Source organism: Lineus longissimus, chromosome 4 (genome assembly GCF_910592395.1).
Source record: "Lineus longissimus chromosome 4, tnLinLong1.2, whole genome shotgun sequence".
Taxonomy (NCBI): domain Eukaryota; kingdom Metazoa; phylum Nemertea; class Pilidiophora; order Heteronemertea; family Lineidae; genus Lineus; species Lineus longissimus.
Window position 1 is genome coordinate 14,483,062 of NC_088311.1, and position 27,018 is coordinate 14,510,079.

The following is a 27,018-nucleotide window of genomic DNA, read 5'->3' on the forward strand; positions in this document are numbered from 1 at the left end:
TCTTCAGCAAGAAATTCAAGTCATTGTTTCCACGTCTCCACATGCATTGCATCCATTTCGTCTCTCTCTAAGCTTACTTAACCATTAAGAAGTGATTAATTAGAGACCATGTATACCCCTTGCAATTATTAGCGAGTATATCATTACACCTAACAAACACAAATTCCACACCTCTTCAATGACTTTGTACAGACACGTACACTTCAGCACCAACTAGTTATGATAAGAGGTTGTTGCTACAATCTTACGAATTGTTTTACGATGCAGTCCATAATTATGAGTGCGCTGCTTCAGCGTGGTACTCCTCCAAAACATACGCATGCGCCATATCTCATCATCGCAAGTGCCATAGAATTGCCAGTCAAGTTTGGAACAGAAAAAGAGGTGCACCTGTTCATTATTTAGAAATGTATTTATTTGTTTTTTGATGATACATTACAACTGCGATATTTCCTACAGGGTGAATCCGTTTCCACCCCCAATAAGACCAGCATCGATTAGCTCTTTCAGTGTGCCAATGTTTTCCCCGGCTTCCTCAAGACCTGCAAGTACAAACATTGAAAAACAAGTTACAGTAACTGTATGACTGATCAATAAGATTTGTGAGAACCTTTGGTACCGACGCGCACCTGGTCGGTCCACATATACCATAGTTTCACACAGCCAGGGATGCCCCGTTAGTTCTTAAAATTTTCCTCAGATCCCAAAGGCCTCCTCACACCCGAGGAACAACTGCAATTAGCACCAAGAAGGTGCAAATGGCATGTTTTACAAGCCTTTAGGTGACGAAGTTCAGTTGGCGCGGGCAGTTCGACGGGAGGATGAATAGTCAAATTAGTCAATCATTAGCATGGTTGTCATGTTGCGGAATGATACAGTTCCTTTGAATGTTAAAATTACAAAACAAAACCGACTATCTTAGCTTTAAGGCTCTATAGGGAGGTCAGTAGGTGGCAATATCGTGATATAGGTACCCATTACGTTTTTTCTGATGATGACGTCATCATTGAGCATCGTTAAGTGAAATAGACATAAAATATGATAAAATATATATACGACTGTGTTCCTACAAGGTATGGGACTTCAACGAAATAAAGAAGTTCGCAGATGATTGATGAAATTCTATCAAACTGTTCATATACTATCAATCCTGGCCCTGACCTTTTATATAGGGTTAGGATTATAGGGTTAGGGTTTGGGTTAAGATAGCTATAACCCGAACCCGAACCCTAACCCTGATGCCCTTAAATATGAAATGCAAAATCCTAACACTTTGAACGGAATAAGCGATAGGCTCATCCACACTATATTACTTATTTCGTTAAAATAACACAAAACTATCGAGCCATAAAATATATTGAACGATAATACATGTATTAACAATTCAAAGGCAAATTCAAAACACCCACACACAGAATAAATTATAGTAAATCAGTGAGTGGGAATAGGTCAAAAGGTGATGGATACTCATTCCCTTATCCAACAGAAACGATGATGGTATACTCGTGAAATAGGTACTCAAACCTGATCAAGCATGATTTCTAATCTTTCACCCCTAAACAATTCCAAGTGTTAATATTCAATGTATGCTCCCTGATGGACGTCAGGAGGAAGAGTGTTGGGAAGAATATTTGTGTCGTCATGTAGTTTTATCAGCGAATTATCAAGTAGAAGTACCCCGATACGTTTGTAGAAGTTCTCCTGAGCTGGGCAAATATGGCGCGCAATTCTCTTCAGATGTGGCATGGGTATAGTAGCTATCAGCTAGTTTTCGGCAAAAACCCGGACTTGCCGAATGTGATGTCAGAATAACTTCCTGCGTTGCAGGGTACTACAACTAGTGAGGTTCTTGCAAAGCACTTTAACGCTCTTCATGCTAACAGGCAGGCTTCCATCGAGTCTGAAGTCGAGGAAAGAATTCGGCGTGCTCTGCGAAACAAAATCCGTGCATCTGAGCAGGTGTTTCGCAATAGAGATCGAGTGTTCTACAAAAGAGAAGGCCAGGAACGACGGCTAAAACCAGGGAAGGTTGTATTCCAAGACGGCCGTGTAGTGTTTTTGCGACACGGTGGTACTTTTGTTAGGGTGTCGCCGCATCGGTTAGTGCACCGCAAGTGCCAAACCTACACCGGTGGTTTCGGAGAACATTGACGGAGCCAGCCAAGTTTGCAGGTGCATGGTGAATCTAATCTGAAAAAGAACTCGAGGATACAATATAAGATAAAACCTGAGAATGACTGGACAATGGCTATGGTAAAAAGTAGGGCGGGTAAACTCAGTGGACTATACAGTGACCGGTACAATGTGCGCGAGGATAACAGTGAGATTGATTCCAGCATTGACCTGAGGCAAGTATACACTTGGGGCAAACTGGACAACTTTGAGAATGTGAATGCGGCTATGATCCTTAGGGCAAAGCATAAAGATGAATCTTGTGTTACAGCCAAAAAGGAAGAATTACATTAGCTGAGAGATTTTCAAACATATGAGGAAGTCGATGATGTTGGGCAACCTAGAGCCTCTACCAGATGGGTGTTAGCTGAAAAATCTGGCAAAGTCAAGGCCAGACTGGTTGCCAGGGGCTTTGAGGAAGACGAATGCGTACAAAAAGACTCCCCAACCGTCTGCAAGTGATCAGTGAGAGTAAATTCTTGTTGCTGCCGCAAGTAACCAATGGGCTGTTAAAACGACCGACATCAAATCTGCGTTTCTTCAAGGTAAGGCTTTGGATAGGGAAGTGATTCTAGAGCCCCTAAAAGAAGAAGCTCGTGCGGAAAATTTGGCGGCTCAGGCACTGTCTGTACTGGTTGAACGATGCTGCTTGGCAATTTTATCATAGCGTCAGGAATACTCTCCTGGGGATCGGATGCCAGCAGTCAGTGCATGACCCTGCCGTATTTATCCTGATGAAAGATGGACGGCTACTGGGTGTAATAGGGAGTCACATTGATGACTTCATCCATGCAGGTTGCCTTGAATTTGACACGTTGGTGATGGACAAATTGCGTGAGCGCTTCCTGGCGGGTCGTATTGAAAACACAGCATTTACATATGTTGGGTTCAATCAGAAGATAGAATTCTGTTGGATCAGAGCGAGAACACAGAAAGTGTTGATCCGATAGAACTTGCTGCTGAAAGACAGTGTGGATGAGTTGACTAGCAAGGAGAAAACAATGTGCAGAAGTGTTGTAGGTCGCCTAAATTGGGCTGTTCAGGGCACTAGGCCTGTTCTTGCATTCGAGATGATTGATCTCAGCACAAAATTCAACCAGGCTAAGGCGGTTGACATATTGCAGTTAAATAAGGATGTGAAAAAGTTAAAATCAGAAAGATCTGAGCTGTAGTTCCCTACGTTGGGGAATCATAGAGAATGGAAGATTGTGGTGTTCTCGGATGCAGCTTTGGCTAACCTTGGTGACGGCATCAGCAGCACGGCAGCGCACATTGTTTTTCTGGTAGGAAAGGACGGAAAATGCTGTCCACTAAACTAGTCTGCTGCTAACAAAATCAAACGGGTGGTTAGATCTACAATTATTGCTGCTAAGGCGCTAAGTTTGCTATAGGCGTGCGATGACGCTGTGTATCTCAGAGATCAATTGCAGTATATTTTGGGACACAACTTAAAATGCGAATTGAATGCAGTTGTTGACAACAAGAGTGTAGTTGCGTCATTGTGATCAACAAAATTTGTTGATGCTAAGCGTTTGCGCCTGGATGTAAGTGCTATTCAGCAGTGCATCAAACGAAAGGAGATTACCAGGTTGCAAACTGTGTGACGAAGAAAGGCGCATCCGCTGAAAAAGTTGTTGAATGTGTTGAGAACAGAAAAAGACTACTGAGTGAGACAAAGTGTCAGTGAAGATTAAAGCGTGTAATAGACAATGCCTGTGATAGACAATGCTTTGAAGTGCTGTGTAATTGATTATTCATTTTAGATAACGTGTTTTAGAAGTTTACTGTTTTAAAATTTTAGCCTGCTTCACTTTCTGTTGTCAGTTCATTTAGTGGTTATGTTGTGCGCACGTTAATATGTGTTGACTTAAAAAGAATGGAAAACGAAATTGTTATAAATTTTAATGTTTAATGTATGCTCCCTGATGTGACGTCAGGAGGAAGAGTGTTTGGAAGAATATATGTGTTGTGTCGTATTTGTGTCATAATGTCATGTTTTATCAGCGAATTATCACCAAGGGCCTATTGTTTAAATCCCTCCCCAAAATAAGACCCCTTCATCGCAACAGAAACATTGACGGAGGTTCCTCGCTACTATATATACTCGTGAAATAGGTACTCAAAACGTAGCAAACAAAATTTCTGATCGTTCGCCCCCAGAAAATTCCAAGCCCCTATTTCTAAAATCTCTCCCCACAGTAAAACCCTTTCATCGCAACAGAAACATTGATGAAGGTTTCTAGCTAAACTCGTGAACGAATCGGTTACGGAAATTATTGACGGTAGGTTCATCGCTACCATGTATACTCGTGAAATAGGTACCCAAAACTGGGCAATCAAAATTTCTAATCTTTCACCCAATATAATTCCAAGCCCATATGTTTTAATCTCTCCCAAAAGTAAAACCCTTTCATCGCAACAGACACAATAATGAAGGTTCCTAGCTATAAAACTCGTGAACGGATCGGTAACAGAAACATTGACGGAAGGTTCCTCGCTACTATATACACTCGTGAAATATGTACCCAATTCGGATCGGGAACAGAACCATTGATGGAAGGTTCCTAGCCACGACATAATACATGTATACTCGTGATATTATAGGTACCAAATAAGGCATCGGGTAGAGACATTGATGAAGGTTCCTCGGCCTATTGACGATATGAAGGGCACGTTATGTATATGATCGACATGGCATTTCCAAATCATTCATTTTGAACCTATTGAGGCCCGTTTGAAGATTGCACGCATCATGCCATTTCTTGGTCAATTATTTACCATTCTCAGGATCCAAGAGGTGTCAGAGGTGGCGCAACCTATCGGTGTACTTATGAATAAATGAAATGAAAATGCTGTAGACTTCTTCTCTAGATTCATACGAACCCAGAAATGTATATATTTTGGTGCCTGTGATGTATGATTAGGCCTCAGCAGGAAATGAAAGACTACTTTTCACATCTAGACAGAGATCGGACAAGAATATGATTCTGTTCTATTATGAGATTAATAACGGCATCATCTGAAAATATTTTTCGTGATATTTTGGTGATGTGATATTTGCATTTATTTAGTATGCAATTCCATTTTGTTTATTTATCATTAAGAAAAGTGTGTTTAAACTTAAGGTCATGTATTAAACTGAACAGTAGAACTGCATGTATATGAACACGACATCGTATAACCCGTCACTGTGCAGAAGTCGGCACCTGCTAGAAAGTCACGTATAAAGATGTATGAATTGATTTCATAACTGGTCTTACTTCTAAATCCTTATAAACATGTTAGTCCCAAAGGTGCCGAGTTCCGCAAGTTTTACGTTTTTACTTTATTTCACTTTTCGAGTTTTTGGTCTCCCAGTAGCCAAGTCGAGAATCACAATGGACTAAAATTTGTTGTAGAGATCCACTAACCTAGTTAGTCACGGTTAGAAAGTCTTAGCTGCTAAGAAACGTGCCATAAGGTGCCTTTTAAGAGTTTCCGTGGATTCATCCGCCCTGTTTCTAGAAAATGTTTGATTTCTTGCTGCCTATTACATATGGCACTAATCCAGCACCTGTACGGGTTGGGACATGTCATACAGACTTTCAGAAACCGGGTGCACTGTTTAATAATGAAGACATTATCGTAATGATTAGGCGTATTTTTCTCTATAATATCCTGCTTGAAGAACCTTATTACCAGATGAACACAATAATATTATTTCGTTTAAAGACCCCAACAACACAGTTTTTCTAACATTATTGAATAAATTTTCCTTTCCCAGGACTGGCAACTGGAAGGTGTGATAAGATTCTCGGCAATCTTGGGACTTGATTCACCAGGGTGGTCACAGTGTATGTCAATTGACCTCTGTGACATTGAAAACTAGATCAAATCTAAAACACGTATGAGATGTGTTGTATCCTTGCTTGGAGTACCTACCAAAAACCTATTATCGACAACAAGTCACTACTACTAAGCGAGATATTGTACTTTTTTCCTTCGCAGTTTCGACCCCTAGGTGGCCTTGTGGAGCATCAGGTCGGACCGAAAGTCGGTGTCAGAGGTTTTCAGACGTACGACTCATTTGTTTCGAGTTCATGTACACAGCTTTAGCTGTTAAGAAATGTGTTATAGTTACATTCCGACGGGTAATTTACCCCATTTGAACTCTGTGACCTTGAAACGTAGGTCGATTAAAAACCCTTATGATATGAGATGGATCCTTTCTAGTAGCACCTAGCATAAACGTTGTATCGAAAAGGATTCACTAACAAGCGATACATCGCACTCTGTATGATTTTACATATCGCCTCCTGGTGACAAGAGACGGGGATGGATCAATGCTTTTTAGGGCGTTGTGCACATCAGTGGAGGAGTACAAAATATGTGGCAAAATTTCAAGTTGGTACATTGAACGGTATTGGGGGGAGATATTACTTTCGGACGGACCGACAAACGGGCCGACTGCCGGTCTCACGGCGAATGGTGATACAATACCTCCCTCGATCCTCAGGAATAGGGAAATGAAGAGCTCGGACCAACGCACGACTAGCACCGATTTCCAAGCCTTCTGGGGCGGGTCGGTTTCTTTCGGAACGAACGTTCAACAACGAAAGCCGCCCGTCGATCACCCACCTTACCTCCCAGGTACTCCGTTCCGCCTCTTCCCAAATCAAACTGGAGGGAAAGGGGCCTCACGTGCTTCTTTGATGTCATCACTTTGGAATAGTTAGTATCTAATGTGATTGGCCGTATTCGTCTGGGACCCGAAGGGAAGAGTTGGAGTGTCACGTGGTATTATGTCATATTTAAAATGTCGTAGATTTACTATCTCCTGATTGTCGAGTAAAGGTATGTTAGTTCTGTTGATTTAGTTTGAAAATAATTCATTTAAACTAATACGATGGTCCTTGTTAACATAACTATTATCAATTTTTACGAAAATGTACTTAGTTTTAGCCAATGAGTAAAATGAAAAAAAAGGCATAATTCTCTTGGTCTTTGTTCATCTTGTCATGTGCTCCCACTTACGGTCACGTGACTTCCTCGGATGGGCTCCTACCGTATTTGAGGGTCGAGTACGCATGGCAAATTTATTTGAAAATGACTTCGCGAGACGTGAATCGGGAATAAAATAGCCCAAATTGCTCATGCAAAATTAAACATTCAGTACTCAAATTTCATCTTCAATATTAAACCGTTATCTAAATAGTAAAGTTAGTTACGTTTGGCTTTGAAAAAATCCAACATACATACGCAACAGTGTTCGTACCGATCCGGGGACCCGGTCCGACTCTTCGCGCCCAAACTCGGGTCATGGCCGTCAAGTGCAGTCACGCCTCGGTCTTTAGGAGTTGGCAAATTAAGAGCTCTCCCCAACTGCCGTCCTAACCCCCATGGGATTTCCGTCTTGGCTGGGCAGATGCTACCGCAACAATTTATAGTGTGCAGTCTATTACACCCAAGTCTTCTCAACTCTACAATGTGTACAGGAAGGATGTACTGCGCGATTGACCAATTCAGAGTCAACCATTCGCTCCATGCCCGTCGTCACTCCCATCGCTCGCGATAATTCCTAACACTCTCACCAAACACACGGTATTAAAGTTATTTGATGAGCATGCGAAACTCACTGAGGCAACAGACTTCTGCTCAAATTGTCAATCAATCTTCCGTCCAGTTTTCTACACGATATTGTTTCCTAATATAGCCTTCAATACTTGGCACAAACAAGAAACAACTACTGTAAGGGTAGACCCCTATATCCCTGCCTTCCACGTAGATTCAATGGTCCTCTAGGGTCGATATGGCTGCCCCAGAAGGCAGGCTGAATACTCTAAACATATTTAACTCGTGTAAATCTACTCTGCATAATAATGGCCGAGTTTCCCACAGAAACCTGAGTTGTGATCTCTTTGTGCTTTACTCCTTGTCATGACAAAACCTCTTATGTGCAGCTCCGCCTCTGTTAGTGTTACTTTGAGTAACGGAGTAAAACACGAAAAAAACACAGTTTTCATTACGATAATAAGCCTTACGCCCAGGTCAACCGTCGCGAAAGGGTTTGCGCTGACAAGTGCACTCGCGAGATTTAAACAGGTAATGCGGCAGCCATCTTGGATTTTGAGGCGTTGACCTACATTTCGATAGGGTGCTTACTAATTCTTATACGTACCCACACATCAAATTTGGCTTTGATACATCGCTGACTTCTCTAGATATCGCTCTCATTAATTCTACTAAAATCATTTAAGATAGCTTTAAAGAGTTTCCGTGGATTCATCAACCCTTCAACCTTTAACCGTAGTTCCAAAAAAACCCTTTGGATTACCTGTTGCCTATATATCACATGTACGAGTGGGGACATGTCATGCAGAGTTTCTGAAACCGGGAGCACTGTTCAATAGATTGGTATAAAGAATGAACACATTAGCGAGCTTTCGCACCGGCACGGTTAATAGCCAAACGACTGCACTTAGGTCATCAGAATTCACGCTCTAGTAACGTGTACACATCCGCTTTTCGGATAGTCTATCCGCAAATAGCTCATTATGCGTATGTGAAAAACGGATAATAAAACAAGAGTAAAGCTAGAATTACATTTATACGTTTTATAGTCCGTATATCGTATGCGTTTAACGCATCCATCCAACGAAAATTTTTCAACACATGCTTAACCATTTGCGCATTCACATATCTCCGACAACTGCATAAAACGGGTGCGTTTAAGCGCATACGTTGGTCGAATCCAACGCATCCGTGCTATCAGGTACGTGAACGGATAGAAATTCCTTTGAAATGACGTCATTTTGGGATATACTTTCCTTGAAGTCGACCCTTGTCTACGAAACCATGCCGAGGAAGACAGGGTTGAAGAAAAATTTCGTGGAGGACTTGGTGAACGCTGTCCGAGATCGTCCGTTCCTGTACAATCCGAAGCATGCTGATTACCACGATTCAAAAAAATGCTTTAATGCATGGAATCTATAGAAAAGTTTTGCCCTTAATAAAGCGCTCGATATTACGTATAAATGTGTATCAGAAACTCGGATGCTGGAAATGGAAACGCATCACGCATCCGTTTCAACGTATACATGTAAATCTAGCTTAAGGTCGATATATTGGGGAATGTACGAGACTCATGTTCGACATTATACACGAACTTGATAAACGAAAAGAGGTTTAATTCTCTCTTGAATTTTCAGAGGGCCTTCGACACTCCTTTGTAATCGAAAGGGTACAAGAATATTTCAACTTTTGTGTAACTGTAGAAAATTGATTTAAATATTGTCATTACCTTTCTAGAGCCTTTGATCCTGATTCGGTTTTTATTTTATCTTGCCTCAAGATCTAACTTTGTTTCCGACCGAAGCGTGAGCCTAATTCCTCAACCCCAAAACAAAGGAAGGAGGCTGTTCCATAGATCAGCCTCCCTCCTTATTACTGATCCAACAGTAGGCAGCAGGGTTTAACGAATCTAGGTAATAAAGGCACTGGAAAAAAGGCACTGGAAAAAAGGTACGGAAAAAAAGGCACTGGTAAAAAAGGCACTGGAAAAAAAGGCACCGGAAAAAAAGGCACCAAAAAATCTCTACCAAGGTAAAAAAGGCACTCGGCCCAAAAAAACTTTAAAAATCAAAACGAATTTGGTGAATCATTGTGTCCTTGTATGTCTTTTCTGTAATTTTTTCCCTTCATTTTTCCTACTTGGATATAGGAACAGCCTGTCAAAAATATAAAAGCCCATATCTCAAGCACCAAACAGAAACACATTTCCCAGGTATACCGTTTGTGTCTATACATTGCATACATTAATTTGGTATGATTAGGGTTGGCCAAATGTCTTTTTTTTTGGCTGGTCCAGATACGGGCTTTTATATTTTTGACCGGCTGTGACCGTAGTCCACCTGCTCTTGTTGTTCGTTATCAGCTCCATGATCGTCACAGCACTCTGGTTTGTATGATACTGAATGGCTAACTGATGCCCACCTTATATATGTTTCTGTGAAGCCATCACTTAAATTGCAGTAAAGAAGAAAGACGATCTAAAACAATACATGCGAAACCATGAAAAGAACTAAACAAAGAAATTTCTGGGAGGCCAGTCAGGATCACCAACAAAGAATCCATGATGAAGCCATCACGAAAATACACATACAAAGAAACTCATGAAGATTACATGGAAGCCATGAAATATGAACAATTAACAATTTCTCTGTTTTGGAAGAATGGCCTCCGAAGTTGAAAAAGAACTGTTTTAATATTTAGAACATGGTTTCAACTTTTGGGAAGGGCATAAGCCTGCTGTACATACTCGACACCATAAATACTGCTCAGTCAACATACCTTTCTATTACAGTAAATATTTCGTGGTAGAAAAACTCATCGAATATACATGTACAAGTTACTGTATGCCTAATAGCTACATGTAAGTCATTCAGTTAATTAATCAATTAACAGGTAATTATTTGAGTTGAGGTTATGGGTCACTGCTGCTTAGTGTGATTATTACATAACCAGAAGTGTGTAAACAATCCTATTTCTAAACAATGCATTCTCTGTCACCCCAGGTAGAGATTAATTACCAGTATTTTTATTTATTTATTTAAACCTCCAAACAGGAGAACAATGACAAGTACAATAGATACATAAAAGTTCAACAAATAAAAAATAGTACATGATTAAAAAGCTCGTACCAAAAGTTTGACCAGCCCCCTCTCGCGCGACCCCGGGGAGCAGTATCTGTCGTCGAGGAGGAGAGACCTAAGAGAGTCAATTACGCCATCCTCGCCAACAGAGGCCACGCCAACGGGGCAGAGCGAGCGGGGACGGTCTGAAAAAGCAAGAACAGCAGGCGACACGTGATGGGAGACATCGTGCAACAGTGTACCAGCAGTACAACCACGCCCCGTTAAAAATTCAGCCAAAAGAACAGCGTTAAGAGCACTAGCCGGGGACCGACGTTTAAAAATACGGTTAAAAAGTAATAACTTACTATTGAGGATCACAGAGGAGACAGGATTAACAGAAATGGCTTTCAGAAGCTTGCCATGGTGTGATCGCTTCGGTAAACCGAGCACCCGTTTAAAATTATTACTCTGAAAACTGTTTAAAATAGTCAGATCGTGTTTGTTCATATACACGCTAGAACATCCAGAGATTGCAATAGGTAAAATAGCGGTTTTCCATAAATACACTTTGGCAGCTGAACATAGGCCCGGATAACTGAAACCTGCACTTAATAGACTGAAAGCTCGACGCTGAGCAGCAGAGACCCTCTGCTCTACATGAGATGGTGATATCAGGCTTGTACAGAACTTAACACCAAGGATGTCTACCTCGTCATCTACAGAAATTACATTGTCATCTAAATACCAAACTGGAGTCTTGGATAAGATTTCTTTACCAAATATTATACAACGTGTCTTCTTAAAGCCAAAGATGAACCGCCACCTATTGGCATATCTTGAGCAAATGTCAATTAGACCCTGTAACCCTGGGGCACTTAAGATTAACATCATCCGCATATGCGAAGTTATTAAATAAATACTGGGATACACGCAATCCAAGGCCAGAGTTGGAGAGTTCATTAAGTAAGTCATCTGTGAACATTATAAAAAGGAGAGGTGACAGTATACTACCCTGTCGTATGCCTCGGGTTACTCTAAACTTAACACTGTGTTGACCGTTCCACACAACCAGTGCCCTCAGGCGGGAATACCACTCATACAAAATGAGCCAGTGATTAAGAGGGATACGGGGTAATAACTTGTACATGAGACCATCATGCCATATCCTGTCAAAGCATTTTTCTGCATCCAAGCTACAGGCATAAACAGGGCTTGAATTGGAATTGAAATAAGCTACAGTATCATTTAAGAATGCACATGCCTGATCAGTACCAAGGCCAGGCCTGAACCCAAATTGAGTTTCACTACAGTTATCACAGTCAGGTTTGATGAGACATTCCAGCAGTTTAGAATAGCAAGTGCTCACAGTTATAGGACGGTAATTACCCGGTATATTAGGGTCCAAAGTAGGCTTCTTTAACACTGGTACAATAGATCCAGTTAGCATGTCAACACCAACAACATGCCAACTAAGCATCACAGTAATAATCTGGCCAAGAACGCTACAGAGCACTGGTGAGAGTCCATACTGCAGGTGTTCTGAGCTGATTAAATCAACACCAGCTGCTTTACCCTTTTTCAGAGACAAAATAGCTGCTTCTACTTGATATTTAGATATTTCACATTCAAAATAGTCATTGCAGTGCGAACGAAATTCATTTCTGATAAAGTTACTGATCTCAGTTTGTTCCTCATCCAAATCTAAAATATCAGTCATTATATCACTGTAATGAGCACCAAAATCGTTGGCAGTGAGAGTGGATGAGCAGTTTTTAGCATTAGTTTGCTTAAGAGTGTTCCAGAACCTTCCACTATCTCCGGAGCGGAAAAGCCCGTTCAGTGTCCGAATGGTCTTATTACACACTTTATGGACGGCTACTCTAGACGCTTTGCGGAATTGTTTCTTAGCATGTTTCCAGCATTCAAACACGACGCCTTCTCTAGGCCTATCGTTCATCACCCACAACCTCCACCAGAATGACTTGATATCGCGGAGATAGCTCAGGTCCGCAGACCAATGAGCCTTAGGACGAAATGCGCTAGTCGCACAGCATTTTGACTCTCGAGCTGCGGTGTGAATGCTATCATTGAGGACAGCAAACATGCTATCAACGTATTGTTGCGCCGTCTTTCTGTCCAGATGACTAGGAGCGCATATATTAACACATTTTAGCTTGTCCTCAAGAATTGATCGATATTTGTGACGATTGGACGGCATCTTCCAGTTACAGCGGCCCATTTGGCCACTTTGCTTACTGCTTTCAGTCGTTCCAGAATCATCAACGTGGACGTTAAAGGAGTACCGCAAGGGGAGGTGATCACTCACATTCCCATCTTCCAGCGGCACGATCACGCAATCACAGCTATCATATCTAGGCGTCAACACATGATCAATCCAGGTGTATACCCCACGTTTAATACAAGAATACGTGTACTTTACTGTCTGCGGCGTTCCTATGTCAGCTGCTGTAAGGTCATTCGAGGTGATGAAGTCATACAGTAGCTTTGACTGCTTGGAGAAGCCTTTGGTTCTGTACCAGTGACGCGAAAGGACGTCGCCATGAGGCAACTGTGCATTAAAGTCACCACATATTCGAATAGGAGAAATAGGGCCAAACTTATCCAGACACGACTGCAGCCCGTCTAAACACTCAATAAAGGGGGCTAGGCTATACTATGCTTGATATATATGTATCATTGTTCAGTGTAGTTAGGACTACTTTGACTGGAAGTATGGTTGATTTTTGAAAATAGTGACTTTGATGAACAAATATTTTACAAAGATTGTAAAAGTTATTTTGTTCTTAGGACGCTTTATGTTTTGGCTAATTTTGATGGAATTTTGACAAACTGATTATTAGATATGTGACTACATGAATATATGAGCAGTTTTTGCAGTGAAATGTCTTATATTACAAAATTAGAGGATTTGTTAGCACCCTCTTTTCATAAATCTACAAAATACATTGGGGTACGCTAACTGATCGGCAATGCCGAGGCGCTTCATCAAGCGATGAGAACCACGCGAGATCGACAAAAATGCCTTACTTTTATAGCTCTATGGGTAGAAGTAAACAAATGCAACGATCTCCAGTCTAAGTCTATTCAGACGTTTCGTTAATTGGTACTTTTTCAATGAATGACTTTACAAATTTGATCAAGCAGGTTATATACTGCTGTGAACAGAGATTGTAGTTTACGCTACGCCACGACTCCTCATCGTGTCGGGTTTGTTGTTGTTTATCTGTAATTTCATTGGCTGAGGTTCGACGGAGGCGTTGCCTCCTAGAAATTTAGTGCGTGATCACGGCCGATAGGTGACTCTATCGATGTGCGTTCCAGAAAGCAAAATGGTGGTTCAAGTGAATGATGCGGCGAGTTACAAAGACATAATTTTACGAATTACATAAAAATATGAGCTGAAAGTAACTCCACGCCATTTGAAAAGGTTGGTAACGAAGCCAGGCATCCGAAAAATGTTCATTCGATGACTGATAGCAGTAGGTCGATGACATTTAGACCAAGGGGACGAGCGGTTCGCAAAGTATAAATCCAGTATGATTCTTTGGCTAGCAGACGATTTTCTAGTAGGCCTACATAAGTTCTCTCTTTTTTCGTTTGAGGTAACTTTTCAAGTCCATAGATATGGAGGTCTTTAATTGAGTGATTACTGCTATTAAAGTGTGAGCCAATCGATGTGGGTTTCTTATTGTATATGCTAGAGTGATGTTCATTCAATCTGGCTTTGAGTTTCCTTTTAGTCTGGCCCACATATACATTTGGCACATTCAATGAGGTAGATGAATGACCCTTTATGAGTTACACGTTATGTTTTGTTTAACATACTGTTTTTTGCCGGTGACTCTACTGGTTGCTGAGTTTGATTTCTGCATATATTTGCAGTTGGCGCATTTGCTGTTGTTGCATTTGTTGCTGCCTTTTGTTGGTGGGGGTGCAAACAGTAGGAGGGTCTGTCTTCCTATCTCATTGATTGTGCCAGTGTTGCGACTATAAAGTTTATTTTCTTTGATATCGGCTCCTGTCAGAATGTCTCTCTGGTTTTTACATCTACGGTAGCTGATAAGTGGTTTGACTGAATTAAGGGCAGTCTTGAGTTTATCAGAGCTTTCTAGGACATCCCCGTGTTTATTCACTATTTCTCGTAGATTCGGAAGTGATGGATTGTACCTTGTAACTAGAGGAATGACAGTGTCTCTGCTAGTTGCTGTATATTGTTTTTGCAGCAGTGTGTCTCTATCTAGAGACCTGGCTTTAGCTATTGCTTCATTGAAGGACGCTGTTAAAAGAAAATGTTACGGTTTTCGAAACCGCCCTTACTTTGGATATGCATAGAAAATAGATTTCAATATTGTCATTACGTTTCTAGAGCCGTTGATACCTATTCGGTTTATATGTTATCTTCCCTCAAGATCGTCTATTGTTCCCGATAGAAGCGTGAGCCTAATTCCTCAACCTCAAACAACAGCAAGAAGGCTGTTCCACAGATCAACCGCCCTCCCTAATACTAATCCAACACAGGGCAGCAGGGTTTAACACCTCCTTCGAATTGAGGATGTGGGTCACTGCTGCTTTGTGTGATTATTACATAACCAGAGGTGTATAACAAGCCTAATTGTAAACAATGTTTTCTATGTCACCCCAGGTAGAGATTAATTATCAGTATATATACAATGCTTAATATATATATACATCATTGTTTAGTGTAACTAGGACAAATATGACTGGAAGCATGGTTGATTTTAAAAAATAGTGATTTTGATGAACATAAATTTTACAAAGATTGTAGAAGTTATTTTGTTCTAAGGACGCTTTATATTGTGGCTAATTTTGATGGAACTGTGACAAACTGATTATTAGGCCGGTGACTACATGAATATACGGGCAGTTTTTGTAGTGAAATGTGTTATATTACAAAATTAGAGGATTTGTGAACACTCTCTTTGCATAAATCTACAAAATACATTGTAGATTGTAAAACAAGCTTCATTCTAAACAATGCATTCTCTGTCATTCCAGATAAAGATTTATAGCTAGTATATATACTATGCTGAATATGAATATCATTGTTAAGTGCAGCTAGGACTACTCTGACTAATAGCATAGTTGATTTTCGAAAATATAAACTTTGATGAACAGACATTTTGCAAAGATTATAAATGTTATTTTGATCTTAGGGCGCTTTATATTTTTATCTACAAAATATAGTGTTTCAATATTGGTCTTGCCTAAATTTTGTTGAAACCATTGTCGGATTGATGACTCTGAACACTCTCTTTGCATAATCTACAAATGGAGAGCTAGCAAAGTAAAGAGGACATTCCACAAAACTTCTCCAACCTAATCTACAATAAAGCGCAACCAATGGACATTGTGATATAGTCAATGGTATCCGGTAATAAAGGCACTGGAAAAAAAGGCATTGGAAAAAAAGGTACGGAAAAAAAGGCACTGGTAAAAAAGGCACTGGAAAAAAAGGCACTGGAAATAAAGGCACTGGAAAAAAAGGCACCGGTAAAAAAGGCACTGGTAAAAAAGGCACTGGGAAAAAAGGCACCAGAAAAGCTCTACCAGGTAAAAAAGGCACTCGACCAAAAAAACTTTAAAAATCAAAAAGAATTTGGTGAATCCTTGGGTCCTTGTACGTTCTTTTCTGTAAATTTTTAAGTTTTTTCCTATTTGGATGTACAGGAGGTAGGAACTTAAGTAAACTTAAAGGAAACAATAATTTATTGTTGTTCACGGATTTGCCTAATTTTTTAACATACTAGACTTACATTTTAGTCTAAGGGTTATATGGCGGAACGGAGAAGGCTAATTAGGAAGTCACCTTAGATATAATCAACCATAATTACATGTTAATTGATTAATTAACTGAATGACTTACATGTAGCTATTAGGCATACAGTAACTTGTACATGTATATTTGATGAGTTTTTCTACCACGAAATATTTACTGTAATAGAAAGGTATGTTGACTGAGCAGTATTTATGGTGTCCAGTATGTACAGTAGGCCTATGCCCTTCCAAAAGGTGGAAACCATGTTCTAAATATTAAAACAGTTCTTTTTCAACTTCGGAGGCCATTCTTCCAAAACAGAGAAATTTTTAATTGTTCATATTTCATGGCTTCCATGTAATCTTCATGAGTTTCTTTGTATGTGTATTTTCATGATGGCTTCATCATGGGTTCTTTGTTGGTGATCCTGACTGGCCTCCCAGATATTTCTTTGTTTAGTTCTTTTCATGGTTTCGCATGTATTGTTTTAGATCGTCTTTCTTCTTTACTGCAATTTAGTGATGGCTTCACAGAAACATATATAAGGTGGGCATCAGTTAGCCATTCAGTATCATACAAACCAGAGTGCTGTGACGATCATGGAGCTGGAAACGAACAACAAGGGAGGCCGGAAGCTCTGCTTCAATGGTTTTATGTACAACCAACAGAGACAGTCCAACACGTACATTTACTGGCGCTGCACAAAAGTTAATACTGGCTGCAAAGGCAGATTGAGATCAAACTTGAATATGCAAAATCTGCATTTGTCTTCACAGCACAACCACGATCCAGACCAGAAGAACGTTCATGTAACCAAAGCAAGAGCCCAGATGAAACGTTTGGCCGCAGACAGCGACAGCAAGCCCAGCCAGATCCTTTCAAGAATCACGGTAACCGTACCAGCAGATGCACAAGCTTTTTTGCCGCAGCCAGATACCTGTAAGAGAACAATCAGAAATGAACGTACCCGCCACATCCCCGTTGAGCCAGATGATATCCGAGACTTGGTCATTCAAGGAGAGTGGGCTTTAACGTCAACTTTAAATGATGCTGCTCCCGAAGATTTCCTGTTGTTCGACAATCAGGATGACAACAACAGGATTATCTGCTTCTGTTCCCGCGTCCAGCTAGAAGTCCTCGCGAACGCTGATAAATGGTTCCTAGATGGAAATTACGCAATGTCGCCCAAAAACTTCATGCAGGTTTACATCATTCGGGTTCCAGCTGGAGAGGTTAACGTGTTGGCGGCTGGTGTGTTGCATCAACGAAAAACTACAGAGACTTATGCTGAACTATTGAATACAATCAGTGACAAGTGTGAAGATGCCTTTGGGTACACTCCGAGTCCCAGAATTTGCATGATAGACTTTGAGTTAGCCGCGGTAAATGCATTGCGTGATGCCCTTGGAGAAACGGATGTAAAAGGGTGCTTTTATCACTTGACGCAGTCCACTTGGAGAAAGGTACAAGAACTTGGACTTGTAAACCGGTATAAGGATGAGGAAGATTTCCGACACTTCTGTGGAATGCTCGATGGACTCGCTTTTCTGCCTGTTGGTGATGTAGAAGACGGCATGGACTACATTCAACGCATTGCTCCAGCAGAGGCACAAGACTTAGTCGACTACTTCAACACAACGTATGTTTCCGGTACATACAGGAATGTTCGTGTGCCTGGTGGTGCAATTCGCCTTCGTAGGGTCGCCCCGACTTTCCCGCCAGAACTTTGGAACGTACATGAGACCGCTCTCTCACTGATGACCCGCGAACAAACAACGTTTGCGAAGCTTGGAATAATAAATTCACGCACATGGTCGGCCACACGCATCTAACTATTTGGAAGTTCATCAAAACCCTGCAGCTGGAGGAGCAAGCTGTTCGAACCGTTCTTGCACAAAACGCTATCGGGAACCAACCCAGGAAACGAGTTCGTCGTACGGTTCAGGAGCACCAGAGGTGGCTGCAGAACCTATGCATCGATTACACGGCAGGAAGGAAGAACATGAGGGAATTCTTACGTGGCATAGGACATTGCATTCGAATCGGGAATATTGCATAGACTATTAGTCCAAGTGTATTGGCATGCCAAATGACAGTCACAGCTTTAAACTTTGAAAATATAATGTGCTGTTCGTACGACAGATAGGTTGAACTGTAACTGCACATTATTCCCGTTTGGAATTAGATTTATATTGCCTAGACCTTTTCATGACATTGATTGTATTAGCATCGGGAATAAGTATAGACTTATTCCAACTTGCATATTTGCATTTGAAATACAAAACGAGAATGACAGTAGAGAGGTTGTACTGACACTTAACATTACCTGTTTGAAATATACTATAATGTCCTGGTTCATATGTGCTTGCATGGTTTTCAAAGAAAAAGATAATTTGTTCATAATTGTGAAATTTAGGTTGCTCAACCTTAGGGTAACTGACTTTAATGAATAAATTTATTTAAATACATATTTCATCTATAAACCTTTGTGTTTCAAGTTTTGGCCCCCCTGATGGCCAAGTTGTGAACCCCCCCCCCCCCCCCCCCAAACAATAAGTCCCCAATTGCCTCTTGGATTACCCTTTTAAAGGCCAACTTGGGCAAAAGATATCTTGGTTTGTATAAATTGATTCTATTTACCTATCCACTGGAGCCTCGCAGATAACATATTCAATTGCTGCACAACGGACACGTTCATAAGAAACGCGACTTTAACCCCTTAAATGCACCCCTTCCAAGCACTACCAGCGCAGAAAAAACCCTCTGGTGGAGGGACGGGCCTATAGGTGTCTGATGCTATGATTACATGCTGCTACCCAAATTTACAAAAAAACACCATCATCATATTCATCAAAAGACCACTATAAATATTGGCCACCGAGGAAGGGATGCATATGTTTTATTAGCTCGCTCCTAAAATGGCAACGATACAATACGGTATGGTGATTTCTGAAAGAAAAAATGCCGAACCCTCATATTTTGGGGGTCAACAGCAAAACAAATCACGACAGGCAGATCCCTGAAATACAATATATTTAAGTTCATTTACTTGTTTATTTACTTTAAGGCGCAGGTGGACTACGGTCACAGCCGGTCAAAAATATAAAAGCCCGTATCTGGACCAGCCAAAAAAAAATGACATTTGGCCAACCCTAATCATACCAAATTAATGTATGCAATGTATAGACACAAACGGTATACCTGGGAAATGTGTTTCTGTTTGGTACTTGAGATATGGGCTTTTATAGGCTGTTCCTATATCCAAGTAGGAAAAATGAAGGGAAAAAATTACAGAAAAGACATACAAGGACACAATGATTCACCAAATTCTTTTTGATTTTTAAAGTTTTTTTGGGCCGAGTGCCTTTTTTACCTAGGTAGAGATTTTCTGGTGCCTTTTTTCCGGTGCCTTTTTTTCCAGTGCCTTTTTTACCAGTGCCTTTTTTCCAGTACCTTTTTTTTTCCAGTGCCTTTTTTACCAGTGCCTTTTTTTCCGTACCTTTTTTTCCAGTGCTTTTTTTCCCAGTGCCTTTATTACCTAGATTCATTGTCAACATAGCAACACATAGTTGACATGTGACCCTCTTTTCCAAAATCGATGACATTTAACTTGGATTAGATTAATGAGGATAAGCCTTCTCAATAAAATCCACTATTACAGAACATTTTAAATTCCATTTAAAGTATAAATACTGTAAATTTTACAAAGAATTTTAATTTCACATTTCCAAAATATTGTGCACTATATACTGTATAACGGAAAAAAATCGCGTGAAGAATATTTTCGCTGATTTCGCGAGTAGGTAATGATCGCAAAAAATATTCTGCCGCGAAAATCTCTTGCTTTCAGCTTGAAATCCATGCCATTGTAGCCATGTTTCCACAGAGGCACTGCATACAGCTTGGTCCAACGAAGGCCGACGTGTAAACCCCGCGCAATTAGCACTTGTCATAATTACACCTAACTTAAACAACTTTTGCTTAATTATTGCTCAGATTATGTTAAGTAGGGGACATTTTGCACTACAGTCCCCATACACTAAGAGCTTAGAGTTAAAATAGATAGTTTAAATTTTCTTTGAAAAAAATTCTTCATTTGCGAAAATATTCTGCCGATAATAATGTCCATCGTGAGGCATTTGCGAAGATTTTATGCCGCGGATATTTTCCGTTCTACAGTAACAGCTGCGCACGGCAACTAAACACGTTTGAGTGATCAGTCTGGGTGCGCAAAACACTGCGACTTGCTCGAGGCAGAAGTATGCTAACGGATCGGCGAAGTCGCGGCGCTTCATCAAACGATAAGAATCAGGCGAGATCGACAAAAATGCCTGACTTTTATAGCTCTAAAATGGTAATTCTTCATTCAATTTTTAAAATCTAAACGAGCTATTCGTGATAGAGATATATTTGCTGGTGAACTGTCCGGTTCCCAAAAGCGACACTGCACAATATTTCATCTTTTATTTCTTTAGTTGGGAGGAAATATTCCCGAGATACACAAACTGAACGGCTAATCCCAAGGGTCATTAAGCCAATCTTGGTAAAATGGACCCACTGAAAGGGCTAAAAACGGGGGGTCCTTATGGACAAATCATCAAGGGCAGGGAAACGTAACGGTACACTCATAATGAAACCGGATAATCCAAATGCTTTTTTATCAACATGTTTCCAAGTTCAACGAGGCGTAAGACAGGGCGACCCCCTGTCACCTTACCTTTTTATCTCAGCAACACAATTATTGACAGCTGCCCAGATGTAAAAGGTATAACTGCTGATAATTCTGAATTTCTCCTCAGTCAATGTGCTGATGACGCAGACTTGTTTCTTGAGAAGGATGAAAAATTGTTTGACATGGTATTCAGCATTTTAGAGGCATTTGCAAACTGCTGGGGTCTGAAACTCAATTATGATAAAACAACTATTGTACGAATAGGGTTAAATGATGCACTTGGCTACCGTCAAGATTAACCTCTCCGCTGGCAAACACGTGGGTCGTTTAAAAGTCTCGGTATATGATTCGACCTAGATAGTGATGATTACACTAAAGTGAACTACAATGTACAACATAAAACTTAAAGGTTTCCAGGAATCTCAGAATGCCTGGACAGCGAGACAACTGACAGTATTTGGTCGTATTGTCATTGTCGAATCTCTTGCATTCTCCAAACTCGTACATATTTTTACGGCATTACGAACCCGCCTAAATACTTTCTTGACGAACTCCAGAGGCGGGTTTAAGAATTTATTTGAGCAAACGCAAACAAGAGAAACAAGGTCAAACGTACAACTATGTTTGGTAGTTATGACAATAGTGGTTTCAATGTTCCCAATGTTCAATTATTGTGTCAATCACTTAAATTATCCTGGATTAAACGGATTACGAGGAAACGACTCCTCTCCATCCTTTTTAAGTAAACTTAACCCTTTCTGAAGGGTGTCTATAGTGCATTGGTGTGTCTTGTTGGTAGCGAAATCGATAGGAATCCTAGTGCCGAGGAAATCCTACAGCAGCCTTTATTTCACAACAAATTTATAAAAATCAACCAAAGAAGTGTATTTTACAAGCTTGGCCTATTGTGATGTACGGTTTATCAAAAACATTATAGGCAACGAGGGTAACTTTTTACAAAGGAATAAGTGGTTGTCCGAATTCATGATTGATAATGTTAACTTTCTTCAGCACAGGGCGCTTATTGATGCCATACCAAGAAATTTGAAAAAGCGATTAATGGAAGGTTGATGTAGACTCTCTGAATTTATGCCAGACAATATTGCAGCAATCAAAAAATATGCCAAACCAAACCAAATATACCATAACGCATCCAACATATCAGCTCATTACCAAACAATTCTAATACCACTTCAAACTCAAACAATGGCAACCTTTCTTTAGAAATCTACTGTCTGTGATACGGTTTACTTCTAAATTTGTAAAACTCTACTTCAGGCTTGATAAATATTTGGTAAGGTGGGGATTTCTTGTAGATGTCCAAGAACACATAAGCGTTTGAATTTATTATAACTGTATACACTCACTGCCTAGGACCTAAATCTTAGCAATTAAATTACAATTTAGTTACTAATTGAATTAGCAATTTATCGGTAATAAATTAGTAAGAAAAATCTTAGCAATTAATTTATCAGTTATTTATTAGTCAGATAAATCTAAGTAATTAATAAATTGGTAATTTCTTTGTAGATAAAAATTAGAACAAAAAAATAGTGATTTTTATCTTAGTAATAAATAACCAATTTATATCTTGTCAATTTATATCTTGACAATAATCTTATAAGAATAATCTTACTAAGATTTTAATTGTTGACTTATTGGCAAAATAATCTTATTAAGATAAATTTTACCAATCAATATATCAATTGAAAATTATTAAAGCTCTGTACACACTGACAACATTTTCGGTAACATTTTCGGAAACATCTCGGCAACACACCTGGGCAACAAAAATTTGGCCCTGCATACACATGACAACATTCGACAACATGTTGAGCAAATTGTTATCGAATGTTTCTGAGAAAATGAGGATTTTGGACGGAAATTCATAAACAATGGAAGATTCCAAGAGAAGAAGATGTATTGTCGTGGGCTCTGCCATTATTTTACGTATCCTGATTTAAAGACGGCAAAGAAGACGTAAAGATGAGAAAAGAGTGTGGACAAGACCATGGATATATATAAGAGACCAGCATGGGGCCTACAAACTGTCTCCTGTCTACTGTCATCCCATAAACAGGCACAACTTTCCCATACTACGATAAGTTGTTCCGACTTCGCTCAATAACCATTCCTTGCTGGAGGCTGCTATTTTGACTACATCACATGGCTTCAGGTAGATCATGTGATTTGTGGCCTATTTCTGATTGGATAAAACTCGACAACACTCGGCAACAAAATTGATTTTGTATTATTTCGACAACATTTGAGCAACATCTGGCCAACATGTTACCGAATGTTTCCGAACTGTACACACTGCCAACATTAGCTCTGTACACACTGACAACATTTTAGGAAACATGTTGGCCAACATGTTGTCCAAGTGCGATGTTAGTGCGATGTTATCGAAAATTTGGCCCTGTATACACATGACAACATTCGACAACATGTTGGACAACTTGTTGTCGAATGTTTCCGAGAAATGAGGATTTTTGAGGGAATATTTTGGAGGGAAATTCATAAACAATGGAAGATTCCAAGAGAAGAAGATGTATTGTCGGTGGCTCTGCCATAATTTTACGTATCCTGATTGAAAGACGGCGGAGAAGACGTAAAGATGAGAAAAGAGTGTGGACAAGACCATGGATTTATATGAGACACCAGCATGGGGCAAATTTTGTAGCTATATCTAGAGTAGCAGCTTTCTTTTAGTTCTTGTCTTTATATTCCCTGGATGTTACATCCCATAACCAGGCACAACTTTCCCATACTGCAATAAGTTGTTCAACTTCACTCAGTAACCATTCCTTGCTTGAGGCTGCCATTTTGACTACATCACATGGCTTAAGGTAGATCATGTGATTTGTGGCCTATTTCTGATTGGATAAAACTCGACAACATCATTAGCATCTCGGCAACAAAATTGATTTTGTATTATTTCGACAACATTTGAGCAACATTTGGCCAACATGTTACCGAATGTTTCCGAACTGTACACACTGCCAACATTTTCGATAACATCGCACCTGGACAACATGTTGGCCAACATGTTTCCCAAAATGTTGTCAGTGTGTACAGAGCTTTAGACATTTCTTAGCTGATAATTTCTGATACACAATAGACAGGCGATATGAGAGTGGATCTCATTCGACCCAAATAAAGTACTTGTCGGCTCCTTTTCTGATTCTCTCTTCATTTTTATCTTGAAGTGATTACGACACTTGTATGTCATAGTTACCTACACTTATACACTGTCGCTCTGCGGACTGGCGAGCACAGTTGCATCCAAGCATACCGGGTTTTTTGGCGAAGTTCACATCGCAGCTGATTGTAGCCGCATGGAGTAATTAGCTTTTAAGAAAAGCTTACTCTTTGACACCAACAACTGAATTCATACTGCGTGTTACTACTTGACAACATAGCTGATTGCATGTAATTCAACTGCGCGCTAATCTTGAATTACACTCGGAAATAGAAAAAAGTATGATGAATTAGTATACTCTACGGGGCCGCAGCAAGAGAAGATGGAGCAATTGCCGTCATAAAAAATTGCTGCTCCACAGAACAGTAGTACATGTACATGGTGTTCAGTTATCAGCAAGCTTTCACACCGCACGGTTAGTCAAGCCGACTACATTTAACCGGTAACACGATTTGTTTTGACCCGTTTCACAAATAAAGCGGATCAGGTCTAGACGGATAGTAACATTGTTGACGACCATGCTTGCCTACCTATCCTATCAGGTCGATTAGTCTCTAAAGTTACTTAAATTTAGTTTACTGGCTTAATCAATTCCTATTTTTTGCTACGGATTTGATCTAATGAGACATGGTTTTTGTCATCCCAGTGGTTCACAGCACTCGTAACCTTCCGTTAATGCACACTTGTTATCGCGGATAACGAGCAGAGCGCTAGTTCTCGATTTCCTTCAGCCTGAAAGGTCAACTTAATTTGAAAGGGCAAATACCAATAAGGCCATTTTGATCAGAGAAGAAGTCACATGCATCAACCTGAGGTCTATATCAACAAAAGCGATTGAGAGCGTTTCCCGGCGAAGACACGGTTTTTGTTCGTTGGCAACGCGGTGTAAAATAACAAATGCCTTGGAAAAAACTCTCAGAATCATTTATGTAGGTATTTTCACGTCCTCTCCCATCTGATGTTAAATATATAGATACAAATACTATCATGTCATGAATGACAATAGCATTATCAGTAAACGGCAGGCTTTGTATTCTTTGACAAATAATTGCCGGCCCGTTGTGACAGGGTGAAAGTCATGTTTTAACGTGACACATTTGTGTAGAAGCGCCAAATGAGATATTCAATTTCACATTCATACAAGAAATTGGTTACACAGCCATAAACCCTGAAAAAAAATTTGTGAACAATAGGGTAGGATTATTAACACCTTGGGTCCATTATTACTTTCGCACCAGAGGTAATGGGACGACTATGGAAAAGAACAAATGCAGTGAGACAGTTATTTACAGAGATGTATTTTCCTTACACCGCTATCTGAATGAAAAATGCTGTCCCGTGGCGCAGTCAACGCAACAAACCAAGGGGAACTTGTTTAGACGGTTAAAGCTTACATTTCAACGGCAAAATGTGACAGTTACAGTTTCAACGACCATAAAAAAACCAACAGCAAATAAAACATAGGGGTATTAAGAATCTCTTTCCGAAAAAGTTTGATCTCATTCTGACTTGGAGGGATACCGTAGATGATTTCTGTAACCATTTTCAACAAACGCGTGCGAAGCTTGGTAGACGTCGGAAATTAGATTGCGACTTATAAGGCCTGAACTCACTGTCGCGTTTTTACGCGGCGTTCGACGTTGCGTTAAAACGCCGAGATTAGCGCCACAAATGGTATCCATTGAATTCCATAGATGTTCCCACTTGGGCGAAGCGACAAAATACCTTGTTTTGGACGCGGCGTTCCACGCGCTCGGGCAAAAGTACGTTGCAAAATTAGCAACCGAAGCGTATAATTGCCGCGAATTATAACATCATCGTGGGGTCTCGTGATATAAATTGTAAGGTTGACAGAGGTTTAAATTGTGGTATTAAGATAGGCATTTGTCACTGCAGTGCCGGTACATGTGTGCAGTTAGGAATTGTCTCCCAAACCCATTGGCACCATGTTATCAGACCTGATAGAGAGATTGATAATTCAAATCGAAAAACATTCTTCGATTTATGACAAATCCTTGTCAGAATATAAAGATGTTGACAAGAAGGAAGGTATCTGAAGAAAAAAAGTGCCTGCGCTTTCTTTTTCTTTTCGCATATAGGTACGACACCATGATTTCGGCAAAATCCGAATCCGAGTCAGACATTGTTGCAACACGTCTGTGCCAGCTGTTTGGTATGGAAAGTCTACACCCTTGTCTGCACCCTTTCACCGCCAGCGAATATACGCTTCAGTGAGAACAGGTTACGAAATCTCTGTCGCAACGTTTTCCCGTCGCGTGAAATCGCAGCATTTTTTCCAAGGCGTCAAAACGCGACAGTGAGTTCAGGCCTATAGGAACATGTACACACATCAAAAGAGTACCCGACGTTGAGTACTCCCAAACCCATTGGCACCATGTTATCAGACCTGATAGAGAGATTGATAATTCAAATCGAAAAACATTCTTCGATTTATGACAAATCCTTGTCAGAATATAAAGATGTTGACAAGAAGGAAGGTATCTGAAGAAAAAAATTGCCTGCGCTTTCTTTTTCTTTTCGCATATAGGTACGACACCATGAT

General features: G+C 40.2%; 1 protein-coding gene across 1 annotated transcript in view; it reads right to left on the reverse strand.

Annotated features, from left to right (window-relative positions):
- Positions 1–393: 393 nt before the first annotated feature.
- The window catches only part of LOC135486229 (uncharacterized), a 56,002-nt gene continuing 29,377 nt past the window's right edge, over positions 394–27,018 (reverse strand). The window contains exon 4 of the mRNA XM_064768890.1: positions 394–542. Coding sequence (XP_064624960.1) covers positions 454–542 — 89 coding nt within the window. The 3' untranslated portion in view covers positions 394–453. The remainder of the gene's footprint in view (positions 543–27,018) is intronic.